Raw genomic sequence first — 17,996 nt, forward strand, 5'->3', positions numbered from 1 at the left:
CTGTAATTCCAATTTGCCCCCCACTTCACCTACCCCCTCCACTTCTCAAGGGGTCACTCCTTTCACAATTCCTTTGTCTATTTGTCCCTCCCTACTAATCTCCCTCATGGCAGTGAGAGAAAAGCTACCCCTGCCCATTCACCTCCCCCCCCCCACCCTCCATTCAGGGCCCCAAACTGTCCTTTCAGGTGAGGCAACACTTCACCTGTGAGTCTGCTGAGGTCGTCTATTACATCCAGTACTCCCAATGTGATCTTCCTACATTAGTGAGACCTGACATAAATTGGAGGAATGCTTGTTGAGCTCCGCTTTTCAATCCACCATAAGTGGAATTTCCTGTAGACCCAACTTTTTAATTTCTATCCCCATTCCCATTCCAACATGTCCATGGCCTCCTCTTCTGCCACTCTCACGGTGAAGGAAAAACACCTCAAATTCTGCCTGGGTAGCCTCCAACCTGATGGCATAAATATTGATATAATCTTCCAGTAAATTCTTTTTCATTTTTTTCTCATTTTTCCCCTCCCCCTTCTCTCGTTTTCAATTCTCCAGTCTTGCTTCTCACCTGCCTAACACCTCCTTTGGTGCCCCTCCTTCATTTTCTCCACTGGTCTACTCTCCTCTTAGATTCCTTCTTCTCCAGCCTCTTAATTTCCCACTCACCACGCTTCAGCTATCACCTTCTAGCTCTCCTCCTTCCCCTCCCCTCACCTTTTTATTCCGGCATCTTCCCCCTTCCTTTTCAGTCCTGAAGAAGGGTCTCGGTCCAAAACATCGACTGTTTATTGATTTCTATAGATGCTGCCTGACCTGTTGAGTTCCTCCAGCATTTAGTGTATGTTGTTCCATTTAGCTACCATTTGCCACGTCCTCTGAAAGCATTATCGGATGTACATTACTCACATATGTAACATCAAAAAGTGACGCAAACTCCACTACTATTAGCAGAAGTTTATACCACCCTTTAAAATGCAAATATATTATCAGATTCGCTTCCGAGCAGCTTCCTTCTCCTCTCCTGACTGTGCCCCCTAAGTTCCAAAGCCAGTGGAAACTCTTTGTTCAATCTGCTCTATCCACCCGTCTATATCTCGAGAATGACAGGGTCTAGGTGCGGCCTATAAGGCAGATTTTCCACTGCAGTTAATGTTATTCCAGAGAAGTACAGTCTGATTCTATGGTCTCCTGCTTGTACTGATCTCAGGCATCTGATCCTTTATAACAGTTCCTTCCCACCCAGCTAATCCCTTATCTGCGTCAATGGGCATTTTGTTATTGGTTCATTTCTATCTCCTGTCAGTTTTGAGTTCAAGGAGCAGCACTTTTCAACACTCCAAGTTCAAAATAAATTTAATATCAGAGTACGTGCAGTGTATTATATATGAGCTTGTGACTCATCCTCCTGCAGGCAGCCACAAAATAAAGAAACAACAGAAATCATGAAAGCCCCCCACACCACAAAGACAGTAATACATCCAATGTGCAAAAAAGACAGAATAATTCATTCAAACAATTTAAAAAAAGCAAATAAACAATCCACAGACCATGAACCACAGAGTCCCAAAAAGTAAGTCCACAGCCACTGAGATGGTTCAGCACTGCAGTCGGTCCAGGAGCCTGACAGACGCAGGCCCCAATCATGGAACCAGTTCAGCACTGTAGTCGGTCCAGGAGCCTGTTGGACGCAGGCCACAATCACGGAACCAGTTCAGCACTGCAGTCGGTCCAGGAGCCTGTTGGACGCAGGCCACAATCATGGAACCAGTTCAGCACTGCAGGCGGTCCAGGAGCCTGACGGACGCAGGCCCCAATCACGGAATCAGTTCAGCACTGCAGCCGGTCCAGGAGCCTGTTGGACGCAGGCCACAATCATGGAACCAGTTCAGCACTGCAGTCGGTCCAGGAGCCTGTTGGACGCAGGCCACAATCATGGAACCAGTTCAGCACTGCAGTCGGTCCAGGAGCCTGACAGACGCAGGCCCCAATCATGGAACCAGTTCAGCACTGTAGTCGGTCCAGGAGCCTGACGGACGCAGGCCACAATCACGGAACCAGTTCAGCACTGCAGCCGGTCCAGGAGCCTGTTGGATGCAGGCCACAATCATGGAACCAGTTCAGCACTGCAGGCGGTCCAGGAGCCTGACGGACGCAGGCCACAATCACGGAACCAGTTCAGCACTGCAGCCGGTCAAGAGCCTGACGGATGCAGGCACCAATCATGGAACCAGTTCAGCACTGCAGGCGGTCCAGGAGCCTGACGGATGCAGGCCCCAATCATGGAACCAGTTCGGCACTGCAGTCGGTCCAGGAGCCTGTTGGACGCAGGCCACAATCATGGAACCAGTTCAGCACTGCAGGCGGTCCAGGAGCCTGTTGGACGCAGGCCACAATCATGGAACCAGTTCAGCACTGCAGTCGGTCCAGGAGCCTGACGGACGCAGGCCACAATCACGGAACCAGTTCAGCACTGCAGCCGGTCCAGGAGCCTGATGGACGCAGGCCACAATCATGGAACCAGTTCAGCACTGCAGTCGGTCCAGGAGCCTGTTGGACGCAGGCCACAATCATGGAACCAGTTCAGCACTGTAGTCGGTCCAGGAGCCTGACAGATGCAGGCCCCAATCATGGAACCAGTTCAGCACTGCAGTTGGTCCAGGAGCCTGACGGATGCAGGCCACAATCGTGGAACCAGTTCAGCACTGTAGTCGGTTCAGGAGCCTGACAGATGCAGGCCCCAATCATGGAACCAGTTCAGCACTGCAGTTGGTCCAGGAGCCTGACGGACGCAGGCCACAATCATGGAACCAGTTCAGCACTGCAGTCGGTCCAGGAGCCTGACGGACGCAGGCCACAATCACGGAACCAGTTCAGCACTGCAGCCGGTCCAGGAGCCTGACGGTCGCAGGCCACAATCATGGAACCAGTTCAGCACTGCAGTCGGTCCAGGAGCCTGTTGGATGCAGGCCCCAATCACGGAACCAGTTCAGCACTGTAGTCGGTCCAGGAGCCTGACAGATGCAGGCCCCAATCATGGAACCAGTTCAGCACTGCAGTTGGTCCAGGAGCCTGACGGACGCAGGCCACAATCATGGAACCAGTTCAGCACTGCAGTCGGTCCAGGAGCCTGACGGACGCAGGCCACAATCACGGAACCAGTTCAGCACTGCAGCCGGTCCAGGAGCCTGACGGTCGCAGGCCACAATCATGGAACCAGTTCAGCACTGCAGTCGGTCCAGGAGCCTGTTGGATGCAGGCCCCAATCATGGAACCAGTTCAGCACTGTAGTCGGTCCAGGAGCCTGACGGATGCAGGCCCCAATCATGGAACCAGTTCAGCACTGCAGCCGGTCCAGGAGCCTGACAGACGCAGGCCCCAATCATGGAACCAGTTCAGCACTGCAGTCGGTCCAGGAGCCTGACGGACGCAGGCCACAATCATGGAACTAGGTTCAGTGCTGAAGTGAATGCTGATAGGATTCAGATTGACACATATGTACTAAGAGAATGGAGAGATATGGATGATACCCAGGAGGGGGACATTTGTCAGTAAGTTAAACTGAGGAAAATAAAGTTAAAATGACCTGTGAACAATTCTCTAAACAAATGTCTAGTGGAAATGATAAAAGGCAAAATCACATAACTGTGTACTCAGCTTTGGTAAATCATGAACAAGTCAACAATGTCATTTGGGACATATAAAAATATCAATTGCAAGATTTGGCCTTTTTGTTTTCACACAGTTACTGTGGGTCATGAATGGCTTAAATTGCAAGTGACATTATTAAGCTGGAAACAGTTACTGAGGTGAAATGTTAGGAAGCAGTACACTCACAATACCACGTACAACATTAACCATGGCTGTAATTCAGCTTCAGTGTTTGACTAAACTCCAGGACTGCTCCAGACCTGTGCAATACAACTTGTATCACCACAGATATATTGGCCACATAAGATGGCATTTAAATTCATTTGTTAGAAATAACACTGAAGACGTGAAATGCTGTAAACATTGTCTTTTCTTCTTGCAAAGTAAAATTCATTTACTTTGGACTTTTTTGTAAGCAATGCATTTACCACAGCAATGCTTGGAATTTTTCATACGTACTGTACATGCAATATGGAACAGCACAGGATGGGACGGGACATTTGACCTATGATGTTGTGCCAACCTTGGTGCCAATTTATACCAAATGTCCTCCTCCTGTGTCCTCACCCATATCCCTCCATTACCATCATACTCACTTGTCCATCTAAAAGTCTCCTAAGCTGCACTAAACTGCCTACATCCACTATTACCCCGGTTACCTATTCCAAACACTTACTATTAAAAGCGTAAGAAGAAATTTGCCCATCATGTTGTCTTCAAGCTTCTCCTTTCCACCATAAAAACATATCCTCTGGTGTTCCTTGAGGAAAAGATTCTGTCTGCTTTTCAAAATTTTAAAAGCCTCCATCAGGACTTCCTGCAGCCTCCGACATCGCAAACAGTACAAGTTTGACAACTAATCCTTACAGCTCGTCACCTACACCCTCTCCACAATCACCAGATCCCTCCTATAACAGGCAACCAACTCAAGCCAATTGAAGCTGGCAGCATTCAAGAATGTGTCTTTAGAGGAAAGGCTGAACTAGCTAGGGTCTGAGGAGTGCAGAAGAATTTTGAGGTGACTTGATAGAGGTGTATCGGATTATAAGAGGGATAGATAGAGCGGACTACCAGAGCCTTTTACCAGCACGGCTTTGGCCAAAACGAGATGGCATCCATTCATGGTGTGTGGAAGAAGATTTAGGGGAATGTCAGAGGTAGTTTTATTTACACAGAAAGTGGTTTACACTGCCAGGGTTGGTGTAAAGTTGATAAAACAGGGACATTTAAAGGACTCGTAGATAGATAGGCACATTGTTGTAGGAAAAGTGGAGGATTATAGGCAGGAGGAAAGAGTTAAAGATTGATTGTGATTTATATGTGTCAGCACCACATCGAGAGACAAAGGGGCCGTGTACAGTGCTCTACTGTTCTATGTTCAATATTCTAAACTTAATGACATGTCAAGCTTCTAAGTGGCCCAGTTGTCTCTGTAACAGAACAGCAAGACTGCAAAACAATACCACAACAACTATTTCAAAACTTACTCTGTATGAAGGGATTTATGGATTAAAGACGAAGAGTAACTCCTGCCGGCAAGGTAGAATAAATGCCCGAGAAACGGTTGGAGGTAAATGTTTCTGCTCAAGTTATTGTGGAAAAAGAATTATTTTTTTCTAACATTTTCAGAATCAGAATCAGGTTTATTATCACCGGCATGTGACACGAAATTTGTTAACTTGGCAGCAGCAGTTCAATGCAATACATTATATAAAAAAAACATAAAATAAAATAATAATAATAATAAATAAATTTTGACCCAGTGCTTCTCTCCTTGGCATTAGAAGGGCTGTATAGAAAAGAGCCGTCAGGACCATCACAATGGCTGCTGAGTGAGCCTCCAGATGCCTCGGATGAAGAGGTGTGGCCCGTGGACCGATGCTGCTGGGACATGAGCCAGAGTCTGATCGACCCTGCTGGGTCACCCGGGCGAGAGTCTGATGCTGAGAGGCCCGGAACACCCGATGAGCCCAGGTTTCATCACTGACGATGTGTTCCAGCACATCCTAGGATGCATCTCAGCATCGATTTAATGAAACCGGTCAAACTGAAATGCCGATTTCCAGACATTTCAATATAAAAACAGTTACATTCATACCCAATTGACTTTGATAATGAGGAAAATGAGCATGCAGCAGTTCATTTCAAATCCTACTTTTGAAGAAGGTATTTAATTAAAATACCAATAAGAAATTTTCAATACTTGATAAGCCATGTTGAACGATGCTCAATAATATTTCATTGAAATAGTTACCTTTTATGTAAATTCCAGTATCACGTTGAAACACACTGAAACAGTTTCTTTTCCTAAGTTAGGATTCTGGCAGCCTAAAAACAGCTGGGAGAGGTTAGTGGTTGGGGCAGCTGTGACGCCAGAGCATTTTGGAAAATGAGTTTGTGGCTTTCAGATAGGAAGCAGAATGAGCCACTATTCAACTGGAGAACTTCGCATAGTTGCAGAATCAGAGTAAAAAACTCATCGGCAAACCTTCCTGGGAGAAATACTTCAGCACGTTTCTGCATTGCTCAGGAGATGCGGTAACTGAGCAACTTCCTGAGAGAGCATGTCCCTCCCCTTACGTCTCTCCCAAACTGGAACAGGAGTCGCTCTTTGACAGGTATTTGCTGCAGACATTAGTGGAGCAAAACACACAGAATGCTGGAGGAACTCAGCAGATCAGGCAGCATTTATGACAGTTGACAGTTTGGCCCGAGACCCTTCAGCAGGTCTCACCAGTCTTGATGAAGGGTCTTGGTCAGAAACACCGACTGCTCACTCTGTTCCATAGATCCAAGCAACACATTTTGTGCGTGTTGCTTGGATTTCCAGCATCTGCAGATTCTCTCTTGTTTGATAATTAGCCGAGTGTGATTTTAATGCCAGTTAAGATGCAAGTCCTAAAGCACACTGAATACAATTGTAAAACTTACAGTTTTTGCAGGTGGAAGCTCAGGCAAACTCTTCTGAGGTGCAGGTGTGATCTTTCCTAAATCTATTCCATTGGGTATATTACCACGATCTGGTCCTAGGAAATAAAAACAAGCAAATGTGTATCAGTCATTGTGGATTCTCTCAAAGATGTCTTTCTGGCATGAGATGAAGGCAAGGGCAACTGTCCTCATGCCTTGTACTTTAATCTTTCTACAATTGCTAACTTTATCCTTCCTTAATCCACTTCAAGCTTCACAAGGCTCCTTCTGTATCACACTATTTTCTAGTAGAAACATAAAAACAGGATCAGCAGTGAGCAGTTTGACCCATTGAGTTTGCTCCACCATTCACAGAGTCAGAGAGTTATACAGCACAGAGACCTCTTCTGGATCCACTCCAATTTTCCGACTACTACAAAAGGTTAGCAGTAGATGTGATTTTTCTGGCTCTTCTCTTTGTTCTGGACCATCTGGACAACAGGAACTCCCACATCAGGATGTTATTCATCAACTACAGCTTGTCGTCCAACACAATTATCCCATCTAAACATCATCAAGCTTTAAGACCTGAGCCTCTGTATCTCTGCAAAAGGATACTTGACTTTCTTATTGATGGATTTAATTCAGTGAAGATTGGTAACAACATCTCCTCCTCACTGACCATTAACACAGGTGCATCTCAAAACTACGTGCTTAGCTCCCTGTCTATTCTCTACACACACACGACAGTATAGCTAAGCACAGCTCCAATGCCATCTTCAAATTTGCTGACAACACTATTCTTGTTGGATGAATGGCAGGCTGTGATGAGTTAGCTTATTAAGTCATGTGGTTGAGTGGTGGACATGCTCTCTTCTTACTGCTGCCATCAGGAAGAAGGTACAGGAGCTTCAGGACTCACACCACCAGCTTCAGGTACAATTACTTCCCCTTAACCATCAGGCTCCTGAATCAAAGAGGTTAACTTCACTCAACTTCACTTGCCCCATCACTGAAATGTTTATTGTTATTATTTCTTGTTTTTGTATTTGCACAGTTTGTTGTCTTCTGCACTCTAGATGAATGCCCAAGTTGGGCAGTCTTTTCATTGATTCTGTTACGGTTATTATTCTATAGATTTATTGTGTATGCCCACAAGAAAATGAATCTCAGGGTTTTATGTGATGACAAATAACGTGCTTTGATATTTGAATTTCCAGCATCTGCAGATTTCCTTGTGTTTGCACTTTGATAATAAGTTTACTTTGACCTTTGAACTTTCAAGATGAGTGAAGTAATCCTCTCTGGTTCAAGAGCCTAATGGTGGAGGGGTAATAACTGTTTCTGAACCTGGTGGTGTGAGTCCTGAGGCTCCTGTACATTCTTCCTGATGGCAGGAGCGAGAAGAGAGCATGTCCTGGGTGGTGGGGTCCTTGAAGATGTGCTGCTTCTCTGTGACTCAATCACCCTTCCTGAGGCAGCGCTCCGTGTAAATGCGCTCAATGGTCATGTTGTAAAGTTTTTATCTATTAATTACTTAAATAAATAAAAAGAACAGTATTGAAATAGTTCTAGATATTCTCGTGGAGTCTCAGAAACTTTGACAGGCGCTGATGTTATGACTCCAGCCTTGCCGTCTGCTAAAGGGAGAGTCATTAAACCATAAGACCATAAGACGCAATTAGGGGCAGAATTAGGCCAGCAGCGAGAAGAGAGCATGCCTTAGGCGGTAAGGGTCCCTAATGATGGATGCTGCTTCCTTGCGACAGCATTTCATGTAGTGATGGGGAAGGCTTTACCCATGATGGACTGGGCCGTCTCCACTAATGTAGGATTTTCCATTCAAGGGTATTGGGGCATTTCACGTACAGTGTAATGTGTTGTTTGCATTGACAACCAACACAACCCAAGGCTGTGCTGGGGGCAGCCTGCAAGAGTCGCCACACATTGCACCACTAACGTAGCAAACCCAACATTCCTGCAGAACACACGGGCAACAACAACAACAGAACAGCAGCAAAAAAAGAACAATAACAGCTACTCCGTTCCTCCCTAACAATGTACAGTAGAGTCAGAGACGGTCCTCTAACCCCATCAGTGGGCCTTGGACTTCTCCAGCGGTTTTGCAGAGACTCACATCCCTGCCAGGCCGAGGGATCAGTTATCCCAGTTCAGCTGGACACACACATCGGTATGAGAAAAGCATGGATGTTGGGAGAGGTTGGCTACAGTACTGGGAATGACCTGGACAAGCAAGTGAGATCGAGCACAAATTGGATCACTATTTAATCATTTGATTATTTTATGTTGAATGATGCCCTTGCCACAATATCTGCAGCGAAAGGAGGAGGCTCAACCAGGTTCTTCCAGTAAGATGGCAGCGTGCGTAGACACAGCAGTCTCTATGGGACCAACCAAACGTGTTATTGTCCTTTTTTTTATCATCATAAGGCTCTGCTGGTCATTAAGAACTTCAACGACTGCAGGACTACCCCGTCAGCGCGTTGCTTTTTGGTGGAGGAGCTGTTCCTGGTGTGGGCCGTGTTGCTACCAGCTACAGAGAGGCATTGAAGCTGGTGCATGAAGACGGTGTGCAGTCTAACAGTGAGTGAATGATTTTGTTGTGATCACAAGACCCTGTTCGACATTGGTGATGTGGCATGCTGCAAGTTCAGTTCACTGGCATTGGGGGAGCGCTGACTAGGCCTCACGCCGCAGTGTTGCCTGCTGTGGCCCCCCAGGAGAAGTGAAGCCAAAGGCGGTGTGGTGTGGTTGCTGCTGCCCTCTATTGTTCATTCTGTGGAAGACAGTCTCGACTGCGTTCATCTGAAGTCTGCTGTCAATTGTTTTTGCTGATGACATACATAGATTCAGGTCTTGTGTGACTGTATGTTTACTGCTATCTTTTATGTGCTATATGTGCCTTGTGACGTCTATGACTGTTTGTACTGTGTTTTGCACCTTGGTCCTAGAGTAACACGGTTTTGTTTGGCTATATTCATGGGTATTTGTGTGGGGTTGATTGACAATTAAACTTGAACTTGAACTTCAAAACTTACTTGATCTCAATAATGTAGTCTATCACACCAGTGCAGAGCTAAGTACTTTAATGCGAGTCGTGTAACTTTGCCGATAATTCATGATATCAAGGCCCTGTCCACTGTCAACTGGCACAGAAGTGGAGCTGAGGCCAGTGTAGAGCAGCCACAGCCTTACTGATTATCAGGGCAGACTTGAGAGGCCAAGTGGCCTGGTCTTGTTCATCTTCTCTTGCATTTTTGGGATTTTTTTCAGGTAGGAGAAGAAGACTGTACCTCCCTCTGCAACAGGATCATCAACTACCTAACTGGAAGACCACAGTCTGTGTGGATTGGAAATAGCATCTCCACCTCACTGACAATCAACACTGGTGCACCTCAGGGATGTGTGCTTAGCTAACTCTCCCTATACCCATGATGGTATGGCTAGGGATAGCTCAAATACCATCTATAAATTTGCTGATGGCACAACCATTGTCGGCAGAATTTCAGATGGTGACGAAAGAGAGCACAGGAGTGAGGTACACCAGTTAGTTGAGTCCTTCCCCTCTGCCATCCGATTTCGAAATGAACATTGAAACCATGAACACTACCTCACTACTTCTTTATTTCTGTTTTTTTTTTGCACCACTCATTTTAACTTAACTATTTAATAGACATTTTATATACACACACTCAATTTTTCACTATATTTATGATGTATTTCATTGTACTGCTGCTGTAAAGTTAACATATTTCATGACACATGATGGCGATATTAAATTTGATTCTGATTCACTGGTTCAATATCTATCCCTTAAAAACAGAGATTTCCTGTTCTTATTTTGCCATTTTGTGGGAGCCTGCCTTCAGTGAAAGGCTGCCCTATTCCATAGTGATTATGTATCCAAGTCCCCCATTGACTGTTAACCACTTTGGGATGTCAAGTACTTGTGAAAATGTTCTATGAGTGTTACTCTTCCTTTCCTATTTACATGTTGTTGGCAAAGCAGCAGTTTGTGATTATTAAAGTATTCGGCAAACAATTAATGCTTTTATGACCATATTTTCCACAGTAACTAACACTCTTTGATCCTCAGCCTAATATTTTAGTTCTAAGAAAGAACAATATATTGCAGAAACTGTAACAATAACAGACAATTCAGATTTCATTGAAACCTAACGAATATTGAAAGGCCAAGATAGAGTGGATGTGGGGAGGATGTTTTTTTTTATAGTGGGGGTATCTAGGACCAGAGGGCACAGCCTCAGAATACAAGGACATCCCTTTAGAACAGAGATGAAGAGGAATTTATTTAACCAGAGGGTGCTGAATCTGTGGAATTCATTGCCACAGATGGCTGTGGAGGCCAAGTCATTTGGTGTATTTAAAGGGGAAGTTGATTGGTTCTTAATTAGTCAGGGTGTCAAAGGTTACAGGGAGAAGGTAGGAGAATGGGGTTGAGAGGGATAATGTCCATCACTTGTTTCTAATATTGCCTCAAACATGTTACATAATGAGGTTCCTGGCTCCTTCAAGATGATTTGAAATCCCCAGAGTGGTCTTAAAACTTGGATGTATTCTCATCATAACACACCCTTACAGTTCAACAGCTGCCAAGTTCAGCAAAGATGGAAAGTATTTTCATGAATTGAAAGCAGAGCTTTCTGAACAAGTTGGTGTATGCTACTTAAATCAATCTGGTCAGGACTCTAAATATCTGTGACCTCCTAAGGGAATTAGTTTTATTAACAATATACAAATGTGAAAAAAATCTTGCACCCGCAAAATACATTTCAAAGGCTTAAAATGTTTGACAGACCCTTTTTTTCCCCTCTCTTTATTGCAGGAAACATTGCATGGGATATTAATAGAGCAAGGCCAGAATTAGCGACGATACAAGACCACATCAACTGATCATTCACGACTTTGGATATCAGCCAGCTCATCTGGAAAATTCCTTTAAGATGATAGGATGGGATCTTTGATATTCAGAGGAGAAGGGCTCAGTTTAACTTTACATTCAATCTAGCATTTTTGACTGTACTGATATCCCTCAGTACTCAAAGCTCATTATTATTGAAGTAAGAATTTGCTGTTGTGTGCTGGGGCAGCAGGCTGAGGGTAGCAGACACTAACAGAATCAACAAACTCATTCGTAAGGCCAGTGATACTGTGGAGTGGAACTGGACTCTCTGACAGTGGTGTCTGAAAAGAGAATGCTGTCCAAATTGCATGCCATCTTGGACAATGTCTCCCACCCACTCCATAATGTACTGGTTAGGCACAGGAGTACATTCAGCCAGAGACTCATTCCACTGAAATGCAACACTGAGCCATCAAACTTTACAACTCCTCCCTCGGAGTGTCAGACACCCTGAGCCAATAGGCTGGTCCTGGACTTATTTCCACATGGCATGATTAACTTATTATTATTTAATTATTTATGGTTTTATATTGCTATATTCTACACTATTCTTGGTTGGTGCGACTGTAACGAAACCCAATTTCCCTTGGGATCAATAAAGTATGTCTGTCTGTACATATATATCACTATATACATTCCTGAGATTCATTTTCTTGTGGGAATTCAGAGTAAACATAGCAAACAGAATAAAATCAATGAAAGACCACACCCAACAGGACAGACAAACCACCAATGTGCAAAAGGCAACAAACTCTGCAAATACTGTAAGACCATAAAACTATAAGATACAGGAGCAGAAAAAGGCAATTTGGCCCATCGAGTCTTCCCTGCCATTTCATCATGGCTGTTCCATTTCCCTCTCAGTCACAATTTCCTGCCTTCTCCCTGTATCTCTTCATGCCCTGACTAATCAAGAATCTATCAAACTATGCCTTAAATATACGTAAATACATGGCTTCTAGAGCCACCTGTGAATTCCACAGATTCACCACTCTCTGGCTGAAGAAATTCCTCATCTCCATTCTAAATGGACGTCCCTCTATTCTAAGGCTGCGTCCTCTGGTCTTATACTCCTCCACCATAGGAAACATCATCTCCATCTCCACTCTATTAAGGTCTTTCAACATTCAATAGATTACAGTGAGATCCCTCCACCACCCACCATAATTCTTCTGAATTCCAGTGAGTACAGGCCCAGAGCCATCAACCACTCCTCATATGATAAGCCTTTCAAACCCAGAATACAAAAAGAAAGAAAAAATATATAAATAAATAAGAAATAAATATCGAGAACATGAGATTAAGAGTCCTTGAAAGTGAATCCATAGGTACATTCTTTCATAGATACTCAGTAGAGATTATGAGGCCAGGGTATGAGTCATGGACATTGAAATGAAACTCAGTTTAACTTTAATGCATAAACGGAATTCTGTTCCAAATGCAGTAATAATTTTTTCTAAATACTCTGGAAATCAAAGAAAGGATGTCAGTGCTTTAAAATGGAAAGATTTCCTTTGTGCGAGCACCCAGTATTCCAGGGTCAGGTACGGTTATTCATTGTGAAACTCACTTGATCCATTCCCAACAATGCATCTTTGTCCAAACATCCAAAGCACTGTTATTTTCCATTGCATCAGTATGATGTTTCCATTTCCCACACCATCCATGCTTGCTCTTTTTCCACAAGCTTGGTGCCAGTTTTCGGGTACTGGCCAACACTCGGCAGGAGTCAAACTTGACAAAGACCAAACTCATTTCATGTAGGACCTTTGTGACCCACATACAGTGCAGAACTTCTTTCAGCCAATTAGCACTTGCTCTGAAGCCATTTCGCAAAGGTGACCAGACAAAGTGTTAACTCACAGAGCCACCCATTCAACTAACTGGTTGCTAAGACTTTGGCGGCAACAATTCAGCTTTTTTTTGCTGCGAGGAAGCTGGTTTTGTGGCTCCTAGCAACTGTTATCTGGAGCTGATTGTTACATTTCGTAACTCTAAAACTTAAAGCAAGGGAGACTGAGAGATACGTATAAACTTCATTTTATCTTTTAGCAAGGCGCGCCTTTCCGACGTGGTAGTGTCATGACGTATGCCATTCACATACTTTTATATCTAGGTCCTGTAGTCCAAAGATGTATAGGGTAAGTGAATCGATCATTGTAAATTGTCCTATGATTAGGTTAGGGTTAATTGGGGTTGTGAGGTTGCTGAAGGGGTACAGCACGAAGGGCCGGAAGAGCTGTATCGTTAAGTAAAAAATAAGATTCAAGATTCTTTAATGTTACTTTCAGTACAAAAGTGTAAAGGAGAATGAGGTAATTATTACTCTGGACCCAATGTAGCACACAGGAACTAAACAAGATAAAGAACAACTTATAAATACATAAGATAGCAAATATATATCGCATAAATATATATTGATTATATGTCCATAAAGTGACACTAGGCACACTGCCTCCTCCCCGACGCTTGTAAATCCTGTCAGTGAACATGCGGCCATACACTTATCACTGGAAAAATTGTCAGGCCTTAGAGGACCGCACACATCTGCTGTATAAAAGGTTGCCATGGAGATAGGGATAAATATGAGGGGCAGGGGACAGAGCTTCCCCCATGTGATCGTGTCCCCTGAAGCAACACCACTCCGAATCGCAGTGCGATTTGTAGCCACAAGATCACAACATTTGCACTGAGCTCAGTAAAAGAAACCGGTTGTTACCTTTGCTGGGCCAATTTGCAATATCCTGAATACTGCAAACTAAAGCAGCTAGATACTGCATGCGATACAGGAATGGACAACCTTCAATTCACAACTCACCAGAAGGCTTCAGCAGTTCTATTTAATTAATTTATTTAGAGATACAACGAAGAGCAGGCCACCGGGCCACCGGGCCCAGCAACCCACCGATTTTAACTCTCGTAGGACCTCCAAGAGGGCCACCACCTTGTGGTTTGGAGGCTCGTGTGCCCCAGTGAACTAGAGGGCTATATTGGCTGGAACACACACAAAATGCTGGAGGAGCTCAGCAGGCCAGGCACCATCTGTGGAAAAGAAGGCCCAAAATGTCGACTGTAATCTTTTTCATGGATGCTGAGTTCCTTCAGCATTTTGTGTGTGTGGCTTGGATTTCCACCAAACACACATTTTCATTTGTTTGTATCTTGGCTGGAGTCTGGTCTTTGGCTCTTGGTAGGGACACACGTGCCAAACAGGTCAAAGGGTAGAGGCCAGACTATGAGTGACCTACTGGTCATCCAGGCTCGGAGGTTCAGCTCAGGGCTAACAACCCTGTCTGGTAGAACAAAACTGTTACAGAAACAGCAATGGAGAATTCTTCCACATTTGAGTGCAACGGTATTCCTGAGTCTCCAGCTGGCACTTGCATGACTGACAGTAGTGAAAACTGAGAGGAAGTTACTGACATAATGAAGGAAGCCTTGGACACCAGCAGAGATGGAAGACCTTCGTTGTTGCCCTAAATGCCAGTGGTGTAACGGGTAGTAAGGAAGTAGGTGCTAATCACATGACAACTTACAATGACAAATTAATCTACTAACTGACATCTTTGGTCTGTGGGAGGAAACCGGAGGACCCAGAGGAAGGAACGTACAAACTTTACTTATAGATGACGCTGGAACTGAACTCCGAACTTTAATGCCCTGAGCTGTAACAGCACTAACCAGTACCTACTGTGCCCCAGGTTGCGTTCTTTTTATTGTGATTGTCATATAGCTGTTTCACTTTTGATGTTGGAGATTAAATATTAGTTGGTAAAGGATAAGAGATCTGGTGACATCACCTGCCCATGTGTCTGATGTATCAAAAGTCAATACAGGGAATGCCCAGTCCAATTTTGTGATAGACGCATTTCATTCGGAAAAGATTCCTTGCATAATCTGCTCTGTGTCAGTGTCTAATTCAAACCAGGAGCCAAGAAATGAGTGACCTTTAATAACTAATGAACACTGAGGTGAGAAAATCAATAGAATGTCTGGACTGACTGAAATCAACACATCAACATTATTACTCTTCAACTACAGGCCAGAACAAAAAGCAAGGACCGTGTTTCTGTCTGTCATCTCCATGTGATTGGCGTCTGCTGAGTCCGCACGTTCAGGAGGAAAGCTTACTGGGTGAGCAGAGTTCTCTATCACAAAGCACTGTGGAATTTATAGTCAGAAATGTTGGCTAATCACATATCCAGCCAAAAGAAATCGTAGTGAAAAGCTTGTTAAAATAAGGAAGTTAGTAATGAAAGAAAATGAAAGTGGTCAAACAGTCGAGTTACATCTGCATGGGCTCTGTCTATACTTCTCGCTGCCTCGGTAAATCTGGGGGAATCTTGGGCAATAAATTGCTACAGTCATGGAGAAAGGGACTCAGCGGACACTTTATTAAGTATACCTGTACGTCTGCTGGTTGCTGCAAATATCTCATCAGCCAATCATGTGGCAGCAAATCAATACATTAAAAGCATAGAGATATGGTCAAGAGGTTCAGTTGTTCAGGCCAAATGTCAGAAAGGGGAAGAAATGTGATCTATGTGACTTTGACTGTAGGATGATCGTTGGTAACATACAGTGTGGTTCGAGTATCTCAGAAACCGCCGACCTCCTGGGATTTTCACGCACGACAGTCTCCAGAGCAGGGGTTTCCACCCTTTTACATTCCATGGACCCTCATCATTAACCGAGGGGTCCGTGTACCCCAGGTTGGGAACATCCGCTCTAGAGTTTACAGAAAAACATCCAGTGAGGGGCAGTTCTGTGGGTGAAAATGCCTAATGAGAGAGGTCAGTGGGGAATGACCAGACTGATTCAAGTTGACAGGAAGGAGACAATAACTAAGTAACCATGTGTTACAACAGAAGAGCATCTCTGAACACACAACACATTGAACTTTGAAGTGGATGGGCTACAGCAGCAGAAGACCACAAGCGTACAACTCAATGACCACTTTATTAGGTGTAGTGGGTATAGTGCGGGTAGACAAATCCTCAAGCCTCTTATTCACAGCCTACAGCACCACTGCAGAGCAGACAAGACCCCGAGGACTGGTCCTGCACCTCAAACTGGAGAAGCATGGAGTTTGTAATGTAAGGATTAAAAAATATCAAAGGGAGGAAATTCGTGGGCTCTGAATTTTCAATATAAAGCTACTGTTTCAAATGCTGCTGTAATGTTAAGTATTTTTTGAGAAGATTGCCATTTTAAGACTAATTTCACCCTAGCCGATGTGAAACACTTGCTTGTAGGGTATTTCACCCAGCCTGAAGGTTAGGCCGTAAGCGTATTGTCACCATTTGGGGTGCTGATGTCATCTTGACCGCTGACAAGATGTTTGTGACCTAACCTCCAGGCTCAGTGAACAATCCTACAGCAAACCCAAAATACCAACCTTCTCTTTCATTTCAGACCTGAAACACATTTGGCAGCAACTACAGAGATGACAGTTGACTGCTTCGCTTCTTCATTTCTTGATTCTTGGCAACAATTGGAGTTGGCCTAAGCAGTAGTATTTTCCATTGAAAAAAGCAAAACCACCTCAATTATATCAGTATTTATTATCCTGATAAAAATGGATGGGTCTGCAGCTGGAGCATTGTCATCATCAGGGAATTTTTCCCAAAAGATTTCAAGTCATTCTTGAAGCAAGCACTTTACACAATCAAACCAAAATGACGGAGTTGCAAAAAAGTGGTTGTTGGCCTGGTTTGAACAGTACTGCAAAAGGAAGAAACTGTGGCCACATAATATGACCACTTCTTAATCAGCAGCAAAACATATGCTTGTTGGATGTCTTCGCAAATCTGGGATTCTTCTGCCAATGAAAGTGGGATTATGTAATCACCACATATACACTTCCTGGAGTCCAACTCAAATGAAAATTCACCAGTGCATTTGAATTTAACTTTGCTAAGTTGTGAATCCAAAACCAGCAGAATAATAGCCTTGAGGAAGAAATCTACTTGCTTGCAGTCCTTTGGTGTGAAGTCTGCCAGTCTGTCTATCTATCTATCTATCTATTTAGAGATATAACACAGAATAGGTCCTTTCAGCCCTTTGCCCTTTGACCTATACTGCCCAAAGTGCTTTACATAAAACAAGATTGAAAAATCAAACATCAGATATCAGACAATATAAAGAGAATAAAATCACATATAAAAATAAACAAATGCAGGAAAAAGCGACAGTGAAAAGTTTTAAACCTCGATTTAAAAGAGTGGTATCAAAATAAAGGAGAATTCTGAACCTCATTCCTGGAAGAAGTTCAGCATCCAACTCAACCATTAGAAAGGATCTATCTTGAGGACAGTACATTTGTTAGTAATCTGTTTCCCTAACACAACACTTTCTCAGTAAGATGTTTACCCTCCAGCACCAGCATTCTACAGTGCCATGCTCTTTCAATACTGTTCCTCCCTGAAAACCATGATCCCACAGCACACATCTTCTCTCTGTCTCTCTAATGAAGTTCAGTGAGTAATGGATTGGA

General features: G+C 43.9%; 1 protein-coding gene across 3 annotated transcripts in view; it reads right to left on the bottom strand.

The window, feature by feature from the left end:
• afap1l2 (actin filament associated protein 1-like 2) overlaps window positions 1-17,996 on the bottom strand; it is a 277,116-nt gene that overhangs the window by 100,036 nt on the left and 159,084 nt on the right. For all 3 annotated transcript variants that reach the window (XM_073027807.1, XM_073027806.1, XM_073027808.1), the window contains one exon: window positions 6,577-6,671. In XM_073027807.1, coding sequence (XP_072883908.1) covers window positions 6,577-6,671 — 95 coding nt within the window. The remainder of the gene's footprint in view (window positions 1-6,576; window positions 6,672-17,996) is intronic.

Source organism: Hemitrygon akajei, chromosome 23, assembly GCF_048418815.1.
Source record: "Hemitrygon akajei chromosome 23, sHemAka1.3, whole genome shotgun sequence".
Classification (NCBI taxonomy): domain Eukaryota; kingdom Metazoa; phylum Chordata; class Chondrichthyes; order Myliobatiformes; family Dasyatidae; genus Hemitrygon; species Hemitrygon akajei.